At 37.6% G+C, this 11,642-nt stretch overlaps 1 protein-coding gene across 2 annotated transcripts; it reads right to left on the bottom strand.

Moving 5' to 3' along the window:
- Positions 1 to 2,901: 2,901 nt before the first annotated feature.
- Positions 2,902 to 9,921, bottom strand: LOC104108506 (NADH dehydrogenase [ubiquinone] flavoprotein 1, mitochondrial-like). Of its 2 annotated transcripts, none has more exons than XM_009617564.4 (3): positions 9,767 to 9,921; positions 4,068 to 5,540; positions 2,902 to 3,165 (listed from the first exon to the last, which is right to left on the bottom strand). In XM_009617564.4, the coding sequence occupies exons 1-2, from the start codon at positions 9,767 to 9,769 to the stop codon at positions 4,080 to 4,082; spliced, it is 1,464 nt and encodes a 487-aa protein (XP_009615859.1). In that variant the 5' UTR covers positions 9,770 to 9,921; the 3' UTR covers positions 2,902 to 3,165; positions 4,068 to 4,079. The 2 variants fall into 2 exon arrangements, with proteins under 2 accessions (XP_009615859.1, XP_018630469.1); XM_018774953.3 differs by lacking the exon at positions 9,767 to 9,921 and adding an exon at positions 5,669 to 5,764.
- Between the last annotated feature and the right edge of the window lie 1,721 nt (positions 9,922 to 11,642).

The following is an 11,642-nucleotide window of genomic DNA, read 5'->3' as shown; positions in this document are numbered from 1 at the left end:
ATTTGAAAAGAGGTTGGGGACTTTGATATTTTCCTTTCCCTGCAAGAAAAGCCATGGATTGAATCACTGATTGGTGGGTGGTTTGGGATCCAAGCACCATCTAAAAATTGGCTCTATTTCCTTTGTGGACTGCCCATCAAGTAGCTTTGGAGCAAAAATATTTTAGCCTTCTATAATTCCCTTTCAGGTTCAAGTCTTTAGACTTTTATTGTTTTGCCCTATCCTACAATGTTTTCCTATTAAGACCAGTGCCCAAAGGGCATTAGGCTTATTAAACAGTCTTCGGGCCGTCCCCAAGAGAATGGCTTTCTTCTTATATTTAACTCTTTGGACACCTAAACCCACATCCCTTTTGCTACTGGAAACAGTTTTCTAGTTGATAAGTGTAGCTTTGTCACGACCCATTTTCTGAACAAGTCATGACCGGCAACCGATCGCTAAATTTGACCGAGCGAACCATCTGCGCTTATCAAAACTATTATAACTTCAAACTTTATATGCCACAAGGCAATAATTTAATCAAATACTTTTAATTAATTTGAATATCTTAAATAAACCAACTCCAAAACTTTATTCGTAGTAACTATTGAAATACTGCGAAGTTATTATCAAAAACATCTGAATCTTAACCCACTGACTGTGTCTATGAAGCCTCTACTGATAAACTGACGCACTGCTCAGGACATGAGATTGCCTGCTTAGTTCTCCAAGTAAACAAAGAAATAGCTAAATAACGATGACTCAAAGGAATACTCCACGAACAAAAATGGAGCTCACCAATAGCATTGGAAGTAGAGGGAAGTCCTAACCTGTAGTTTGCTCACATACAAAATCGGTTCCTACGTTGTACCGCAGACCACCGCAGGTTCCCAAAAGAGAACGTCAGTACTATCCATTATACTTAGTGAGTTTCAACAACCCCCACTAAAGCAGGGAACAAAATTTTAATAAAATATACATTACAAGGAAAGATTCTAAATGCATGAAAAACATAAAGTTTGTAAGAACAATTCTAAAAATATTGCATAATAGCAGTTTATGAATATTCTAAAAGAAATCCTTTTCTTTTTCTTTCTTATAAAAAAAGTACTTCACTTTATGCTTCGGGAGTCCCAACTATCATGACTTATTTCTATCTTAGTCACTGTGTGATCGGCAGGGGTTCGATCCCAACCTGATCGAATAGGCCCAATCCACGGGGTCTCACTCACTTCATGGTTCTCAGCGCCCATGTATCATACCTTAGCCTGGCTAGAAAATTCTCAACAACGAGACCCTCGGCTCGTGTGCTCCCTACTTTGGTACAAGTCATTTCAGGAAGTCAATGCCTTGGTCAGGACCCTCGGCCTGGACGATGAACCTTTCTCAAAATAGAGGACTAGTTAGGAATTGCGTAAGAGAAGAGACGTCGTAAGTAACAATAGCGCAAAAGCAGGCGGCGGAGATCCGCAAAGGTAACCGGATGCCTGGGGCTGAAAATATATTAATAATAAACTTTTCTGTGTGACCTCGCTAGGGTCTAAATCAACTTCTCAACTTTCTTGACCATTCAAGTCAATCTTTTCTGGAACAACCTATACATACTCATACTAGTATCTTTAAATGTAAAGCATGGCATAAGCATGGAATAAACATTCAAAAGTATTTCTAAAGATTCTTGTTTTTTTTATTGAATTTTCAACATGAAAATGGCATAAAAGAATAACACAAAATTCTGAAAAATTATGCACATATATCAGAATAAATCATCTAAACTTTAGCTAGAATAATTTTAAGTTAATAGGTACTCACTCGCTCCAATTAAGTACATATTAACTCTTTCAAGCAATTCATCAAACACCTTGTATGCGTATTTTTGTGAGTTAAACCACTTTAGTAAATGGTTATATCAACTCACCTCAAAACTCCTCGAGCCAATATGTAGGTTCCAGTCCAATTTATACCCGTCAAACAATCGATTCTACAACAACTAGTGTATTTTAATTAATTTCAAAATTTCACACCTAAATATTGAACTTACTGTTGATATAGAGAAAGAAGAGAATTAACTATTCAATTCTTACCTACTACTACTGTAGGATAATTGACAATAGGGAATTTTATATATCTGAGTTCATGAATTAGTGATTTGTGAAGAAACTTAAAACTTCCTGTTGCGTGAGTATTTCGCTGGGGAGCAGCAAGGCTGCTTCTGTTTCTTGCCTTTTAAAAGTAAAATTTGTTTCTTGCTATTTCGTCAAGGCTTTAAGCCTTTTTCTTACAACAGCCCACTTTGGGCTTTAGGTTAATCCTTACGTGCTCTCTCTTTTTTTTTTTTTACTTAACTAGTATTTAATGATACTCACTCCTAAAATTTAATAATATTAACTTTATTAATATTCCCCTATTTGTATATCCAATTATTTATAAATATATATAAGTAACTCAAAAGTCAATCATAAGGGTTTAAATCCGGAATAGAAGTATAATTTTTATGCACTCAGGACAAGATTAAAAAAATTAAATTCTATATTGAGTGTGTCTTGACAGTTTTTTAGATTTGAGGAATGTTACAAGCTTATTGAACAGTTTCTGTTTCATGCTCAAACAATCAGTAATTAGACTTCTGGGGATTATATTGCAAGTCAGCACTAGTTGAAAATTGATATAATGGGAAAGAAAACTAGGAATTGAGAGTGTTTAGACTCACGTAAAGACATTGACCTGATAATTTTGTTTAACTTTTTTGATAGTTCGAGGACCTATCCATAGTTTACTTCAAAAGTCAAAAGCTCAGTCTCGAATGAGAGAATCCAAATAGAGCAGAATGGACATAAGTAGGGGTAGGATTTAAGCAGATGATATCATTGAGCAACAAAGAGTTTAGGCCAAAAGTTCACAAGCTTTTAGTGGAGAATAGGATCGCCAAAGTATAGCTTTTATTTAACACATGACAAACAACTATGCATCTTTCAACTATCAAAGCCATGGGAATGATAATGTATCTTTCATACATAAGACATTAGATGTACCAGCTCTGAAACATAAAGTACCCGTTGAGTTAAAAATAGTTCACACAACTTCACAATAAAAAAGGCGGCTCGATAGGGAAGCTTTGGATCCTGCTTTCCCCTCTTACTTTCGTACTTCTGGTACTTCTCAAATTTATTCCATGGTATCAAACATCTGGAAAAAGAAGACAACAATTATGAAATAGCTATGACAAGTACATGTAACTAATTATTGCCCAAGTTGGTGCATCGAAATCATCGTTTGGCAGAGACATGTCGCAAGGGGGAAGGCAGAGGTGTGGTAGGGGAAACAATTAATTAAAATGATGTAATGATTGGAGGGTCAAATTACATGTCAGTGCTTAAAATTGCAAAAGGGTAAGAGCTTGTAACAATGACTCTGTAGCAATGCAAAAGATGAACATTGACAAGAGATATCCCTAACTTCATACATAAAGATGGAACTTGCAGAAAATGAAGATAGCATTTCTGATTAGATCATTTTGCTATATCCAATCAGCTGGATAGTACACCCACATCCTTCAGGCTTTCTTTTTATTTCTATATTTTTTGGGAGATGTGTCCCTCAATTTCAGTAATAAAGAACACCTCATCACCATGCACAGGGTTGTCATGTAAAATCCACTAAACTTGCAGCGATATGACTAGAAAGCATTTGAAATCTGCAACTTTTTTGGTCCTTTTTTTTGGTGCCTTTGTTTCTCTTATATTGAGAGAAAGAAGTGTTGCTCTCTATGGGTTGGGTAAAGGAAAAGTTAGCACAGATATTATGCTTTTTCATAACAATATAATTGATGACTTGCATTGGTCAAGGAGAGGTCAGTAATACCACAAGAGGAGAAATGAGACAAATTTCCTGAGAGTTTTTCGTTAATAATCCGAACTATAAGAGCATCAAAAAGACCCAATAACCACCTCCCTCCCCCCCCCAACCCAACCCAAAAAAAGGACCAAAATATAAAGTAAAAGTATTTTAGTGTTGTTTTATCCGGTGGAGGATCCATGGTTACTATCAATATTATAGTGTAAATGTAATAGAAAGGTTTAAGAACAAACCTTTCACAACAATCAAGCAGCAGCAGCCTGCTGTAGCTCCCTGTCTGCGTGCTCCCTGATCCTCCTTTCTAGCTCTGGTCTAAAGTGCCTAATGAGGCCCTGAACTGGCCAAGCAGCAGCATCACCCAATGCACAAATGGTATGCCCTTCAATCTGTTTCGTCACCTCTTGGAGCATGTCAATCTCTTCTAATTTTGCATTGCCAACCTTCATTCTTTCCATGATCATCCAAAGCCACCCTGTGCCTTCCCTACATGGTGTACATTGACCACAGCTCTCGTGCTTATAGAAGTACGAGAGCCTTGCAATTGCATCTACAATATCAGTTGACTTGTCCATGACAATTACAGCAGCAGTCCCCAACCCTGACTGCACAGCTTTGAGTGCATCAAAATCCATTAGTACATCCTCACATATGTTCTTGGGAATCAATGGAACAGATGAACCTCCTGGTATAACAGCAAGTAAATTGTCCCATCCTCCACGAACACCACCACAGTGCCTCTCTATCAGCTCCTTCAATGGAATACTCATTTCCTCTTCCACTGTGCAGGGCTTGTTTACATGGCCTGAGATGCAAAATAGCTTTGTCCCAGCATTATTCTTCCGACCAAAACTAGCAAACCACTCTGGCCCACGCCTTAAGATGGTTGGTGAAACAGCAACTGTTTCAACATTTGTGACAGTTGTTGGACAACCATAAAGTCCTGCATTAGCTGGAAATGGAGGCTTCAGTCTTGGTTTGCCTTGTTTCCCCTCAAGGCTCTCCAGAAGAGCTGTCTCTTCACCACAAATATAGGCTCCGGCACCAAAATGAATATATACGTCAAAATCATAACCAGTTCCACAAGCATTTTTCCCCAACAATCCAGCTTCATAGGCTTCTTTCCTAGCCTTCTCAAGGCTCTTCCTTTCGTTCACATACTCTCCCCTGATATAAATATAAGCAGCTCTAGCCCTCATCCCCACTCCAGCAATCAGACAGCCTTCCAACAACTTGTGTGGGTCGTGCCGCATGATTTCCCTGTCTTTACAGGTTCCGGGTTCACTTTCATCAGCATTGACAACAAGGTATGAAGGACGGCCATCCGTTGTCTTTGGCATGAAGGACCATTTGAGACCAGATGGAAAACCAGCACCACCACGTCCTCGAAGACCAGATTTCTTCATTTCATTCACGATCCAGTCAGAACCCTTGAGGACAAGGTCTTTTGTTCTGTACCAATCACCTCTCTTCATGGCCCCTTTAAGGTAAGGGTCATGCAATCCGTAGAGATTTGTGAAAATACGATCCTCATCTTTAAGGCCACCAAAGTGAGTCTTCTCGGGAGGTGGAGGTGGTGGAGTAGGTTGGGGGGTGCTAGCAGTTGATGCAGCCTGAGTGCTAAATAACCTACCATATAGACCCCATCTTTCACTAGAACGCTGTACTAATGCAGTCCGTTGCAGAGAAAGAAGTCCCTTTATAGGTGCCTGTGAGAAGAACATGACACACATCAGTAAATTTACCGTCATAACAGACGAGATTGAGCAAGCATAAAAAGCAATATCAACGATTAAAAAACAGAAGCAACAGTCCATCATTCTCTTCCTGCTCCTACCATATTGTTCAACAATTTGATAATTAAAATTATATTATTGTTGGGGGTCATTTCCTTCACAAGCTTTTTTAGTTCAGTCATCCATATGTAAGGACTGAAACCGATAGTCGCAATCCTTTCAAGTGTTGCCTTCAGCCCTAGACCATGCACTGCTTCTGTAGAAAGATGGAGGAAGCTGCTATCCTTAACAAACTCCTAATTTCCATCAAGCTCTGAGAAACACAGATGCTGAAAATTTTCATGAAAGCTCTGAAAAATACAGATGCAACAAATATGTTCTTAGCTAGTTAGCTAGTGAATACCACCAAGAAGAAAAACGAGCAACGGGAAGTCTATATGTAACATCTTCTTACTTTTTTATCAACCCGAGGGCCAATGGTGGACGGTCCAAAACTCGATAGACAAATGGACCCGCCCCTATGTGCCTAACCCACACATCAAGCGCTGAGTTCTTACCACTAAACCAAAGGGCTGGAGGCTATGTAAAACCTTCTTGCTTACTGCATCACTCTTAGATACTAAGTCAGTAGCAAAGAAACTATAGAAAATCACAAGGGCTCTCTTCAGCAAAGCACTAGTAGAAGAAATGAAAGAAACTGACTGTGCATGTCAATTCTTTATGGCTTTGGAATTTGCACATGGGGGAAAAGGTACTTTGAAGATGCTGGCTTCAATTTATAGGTTATAAAAAGTGAAGGTCGGACCTCTCAAAGTGAGAGATGATACTGGTAAAAGTGAGACTTTGGATAGATTTTTGGGATGATGGAGGATTGCTCAAAAACCAATTTTTAGTTTTACTTAGATTGGTCCCAAATAAGGCTGTCTGATTGCTGACTTTGTATGATTATTAGAAAATTATGATAACTCATTGATTCATCTGGTATATAAATATATGATTATATGATTCGTTTCTAAGTTTACTAGATCGAAAACTTTATAAGGCTGTTAAATGATTGGGAATTGGCTAAAATTGGTTCCTTTGCAGAAGATGCAGGCGCTGAATTTGACATACCATGTTGATGATCATCAGGTATGGCTGGGAAGCGGGAATGGTATTTATTCTGTTCATTCATGCTATAAGTTGCTGTTGAAAAAAAAAATCAGGAGATTATGATGAAGAATGTCCATGTAAAACGCTCCTAAAGTTGCCTGTTTTGGTTGGGTTGCAAGCTCATAAAGCCTGTCTTACACAGGAGGGGCTACAGAGAAGGGAATAAAATTTATGTAGCAGGTGCTTTCTTTGAGAATGTTACACTGTCTGTGAGTCATCTCCTGATGCATTGTTATCAATCTTGGCAGATCCGGACCCTATATTTTGAACCTATTTGGAGTCAACTGGGTGATGCCGCAGAATTTTAGAAGTCTGTTATGTAGCTGGCAAGCTCAAAGCAATAAGAAGAGGCAGAAGAAGACTTGGAAGATTATTCCCTTATGTACTGCATGGACTGTGTGGGTCGAAAGGAACAAAAGATTAATTGTATAAAATATAGATGTATACAGCAATTAGTGTTTTGGCTGGAAGGAATTTTTTGTAACTAGTACCACTGATACTTTGGACTTGTTAGACTCCCCAATTTTGTAGTAGTCAGCAAGTCCAGATTTTTGTACTGCTTTTTTTTGTTTTTGGTACAGACTTATGTACTGATTACAGTAAGTTCTTGACACTGATTATGAATAAAATCTTATACATTATAAAAAACACAGAAACAAAAGGTTGCCAAAAGACAGCTATTAGCATCAAGATAAACCTCTAATGCTAGAACATAGGAAACCAAAATCTAGGTCCACATATTTTCACAAAGGTGACTGCATGTATCTACTGAAGAAAATTGTCAGGTGCAACGAGTTGTGGGGGCCAATCTTTTTAAATTGGATGCATCGCATTGTTTCTCAATCAGAATTTACTTCAACAACCTTAGGGCTATGATTGATCAGGCAACAGAGAAAAAGAGGTCTAGCTATTGACAAGCTCAAGCGAAACTGTGACCTGCCACTCCACTGGCAGCAGACATTTCTGCTTCACGCATTAAATGTCTGCCAGTTCTGATCACAACCCAAGTGAGGGAATTCTACCAAGTGACAAATATTGCATTGGAAGCAGCTAGCAGTGAACATTAAAGCACCTAAAGACGTACTGTGCACCTTCCTTCGGATCAAATTTAAGCAGTAAGCGAAATGGGATTACAAAACCAAATTGAGGGATCAACAAGCAAGCTCAAATCTGATATAATTTGAGATAAATCTAAGATGAGAGAGTTAATCAATTATCCCTACTAGTTGGTGTCAGCAATCTGAATACCATGTATCTATCCCTTTCTATTCTTCAGTAATTAGACTGCTCTCGCACTGGCTGCCAACATACTTCAAGTTCGCTAACCTCCTCCTTATGCGGACTTGGAATGGGCTATACCTTGCTAAACTCAGGTAACCAGAGTAAATAGATTGCAAACATAAGATGAGGAGAATAATACCTCAAAATTATTCAAAACTAGATTGTTGATGCCTGATGCTAACAGGAACCTATCAAAAAAAAGTGCCTGATGCTAAGGGGATTGGGTAATAATGGAAGAAACAAAGGTGCTTTCTCTTTTCAGGGAGTGTGTATCTTTGTTCTCTCGGGGGGGTTAAAATACTCAGATGCAACACATCTCCAGTGTAGTAAAAGGCTCATTGGAGGTGATTTAAGCCGAGCTCAAAGAAGCTGAGGGTAGGTGCTTCACATCACTTAGGCTGCGCTTCAGCGTTGGCAAGGCACTAAGGCGTGTGTCTCATTTCCCATAAGTTCTATCTTGAATAGAACGGTACTAAAACAGTAAATATGATTAGTAAAAAGATATATTAATTGTTATGAATGATGTTGTTATTTGTTCTTGCACTAGATATGTATTTTTATTTGTTTCTTTGTTGCGCCCTTTTAAAATAAAGCATACACTTTAATTGTGCTTTGGGCTTAAAGCCCCAATAAACCTGGAGCACTTTTTAACCCGTTTTGCCTTTGACAGCACTGGACATATCCCACTACATTTTTTTTCCATCTTTTTTATGACAGTGGTGTCTGGACCAGCTTGTGCACACCTCGATTATTCCACCAGGTACCTGTTACCTCCCACCAGCACAGGTATCAGGCGGCTCTACCACCAAGGCTTGGACAAATGGGAAGAAATCACCTAGTACTTTTTGCCTCCGCTAAAATTTGAACCTGAGACCTCATGTTCTCCTCCCACTTTATTGACCACTAGGTCACACCCTTGGATGCATCTCTTACTACATTGTTTTCAAAGTTTAGGTACTAATTTAAATCCAACATAAGTAGATGGATCCATGGGTACTAATTTGATTTACGCCCACCTCTCTGAAACAAATACATAAGCCTTCCGTGAAAGTAAGAAAGCAAAAATCTTTTCTTTTCCCTCACAAAGTCATGTTTTTCTCTGAAGAGGCTTAATTCCAACCTTCAAGTGCAGAGTAGACTACATATATTCCTAGTTCTCCAATATTTAAGAATTCTAATTATTTTAGGTTCAAAATAGGAACTTCATAAGCTATATCATACTCAAATCTCGAAAAAGAAGCCGAAATTATTTTCAAAGAATACAGATTAATGAAGCAACTGCTTTCTTCGATAACATATTCAAGCATCAAATAAAATCAAAGGCAATGACCACATGCGCTGCCCAAATGTAATTTAGGGTTTCTCCTCATTCTTCTTTATAGGAATACAATGGCCATTACGAAACAGTTAAAACAATAAACTGTTTTTTCGTCTTTAAAAACTATCAATTCGCACTCAAAATATCTCCCCCCAGAGAACAAAAACAAAACAAACCAAGGAGGCATAAAAAAATGCACCTAAGCATATACAATAGAGAGTGTGTGTGTGTGTGTTTGTGTCAAATCAAACCAACCAATGAATCAGTCAGCCAATCAATTATGCCTTAATTTCAAACTAGATGGAAATCCTATATACCCATTTCACTCTGTTAAATCCCACTTTATTTAAAATGCATCCCACTATTAAGGCATTTTTCACAACAAATTTTCATTTCGATTGGTAAATAAACAAGTATAGAAAGATAGAGATCAAAGAGTGGAACGTACCATGAATGTTGACGCAGAAATGTGATGAATCTGTGAAATTCAGCTGATTCTTCAGCAGATTACAGTGAGAAGGAAGCTATTGTGAATCATGATGGTCCACGTAGTGGGCTTGTTTGTATGTAATATGGGCCTCAATGACCCACGCTAATTTGTAGAATTTTCATGGCGTGGCCTATTTTCACGCACGAATGTGTATTCACTTTTTAATGGTTGTGCACAAATAGCCACTATATTCTCCCATCTATGCCCGAAGAAAGAAAAGTCACGAAATGCGATCAATATGATCAGGGGTGTCAATGGACATTCAAAAACCAACTAAATTAACCGAACTGTATCGCACCGAACCGATTTTTAATTTTCTTTTAAAGAAATCGTAGGTTTTTATATAAATCTATAATCGCACCGATAATTAGGGTAGGTTTTTTATTTTATAAAAATAAACCGAAAAAATACCGAACCGCACCGAATAAATTTTACATGTGGAAAATATATTTATATAGTAAGTTTAAAAATAATAATGCATTAAATTTTTCTTTGGGCCTTGGAATTATGAAAATTATTACAAGTCAACAAGTAATTAAACTCAAAATACTAATTCCTAAAACCTATTATACTACTTCTACTTAAACTAAGTTATTTCAAGTATCTTCATTATCAAGACACAAAGTATTCTAGCGATTATGAGTAGCAAGCTACATGTATTGAATATGTTTTCTTTCATATAATTTAAATTTATCTTTTTGAATATTTAATATTCTATAGACTTTATTCTTGAGTCCCAGTTTGGTTAATATCTTTCCACTTGTGTGATTTATATTTTTTTTGCCTTTGCTTGGTTTCTTTTATGTTATTTTAGAATAGTTGATGAATCTATACTCTAGCCATCTTTTATTTTTTTAATTCATCACCCTTTAAACAGTAAAAATGTCTAGAGAGTTTTGCTAAGTCCTATAAAAGAACGTATGTTATTGCATTCTACTTCTACTGGTGAATTTTACATAATAGTTAAAAAAATAAAAATTAACCGAACTGTACCGATACCGAAGAAAAACCAACATGATTGAGACGGTTTCGAAAAGTCTAATTTTAGTTATACATAATAGAATAACCGAAAAATTGGTATGGTACAAATTTTATAAAATAACCAGCCGAACTGAACCATTGACACCCCTACATATGATCATAAAGAAAGGCTTGCCTCTTAAAATGGACTTACAAACTCTTTTGTCCTTCCACCTTCAAGTCTGCTTCTTGTTTTGCGCCAGTTGCTCTCTTCTCTTGTCACGACCCAAAATCCTAACCTGTCGTGATGGCGCCTATCGATGGTACTAGGCAAGCCGATTCTCAAAAATACTTCTAATGTTTCACAAAAGATAAGTCAAAAGCTTTTACATGACAGAGTTTTCATAAAAACAGGAGTTAAACTTAAAATATAGTGCGGAAAAATAGCCCCAACATCGGGTGTCACCAAGTCATGAGCATCTAAACAACCAGTCTAAGAAGCGGTGTCTATAAGAGTCTGTGTCAAAATACCAATACAGAAAAGAAAAGATAACAAGGAAGGAGAGACAAGGACTGCAAACGCCGGCAGCTACCTCGTGAATCTCCGATACTCAACCACGCACGAGATCAACGTCCTCCGTGACTGGAAACACCTGGATCTGCACACGGAGTGCAGGGTATAGCGTGATTACAACCAACTCAGTAAGTAACAATAATAATTAATGAACTGAAAGGTAGTGACGAGCTATACAAATACAGTTCATTTTAGTAATTTCAGCAATGAAAGTAGACATGTTTCAATTCCGGCAATTTAAGTCAAGTCAGTTACACATTACCAAGTTCAGGTAAAACCGGATACAATATTTTTCAAGAA

The sequence above is a fragment of the Nicotiana tomentosiformis genome, chromosome 12, assembly GCF_000390325.3.
Source record: "Nicotiana tomentosiformis chromosome 12, ASM39032v3, whole genome shotgun sequence".
NCBI lineage: Eukaryota > Viridiplantae > Streptophyta > Magnoliopsida > Solanales > Solanaceae > Nicotiana > Nicotiana tomentosiformis.
The sequence above is the reverse complement of the archived record's forward strand: the minus strand, read 5'-3'. Positions and strand labels throughout refer to the sequence as shown.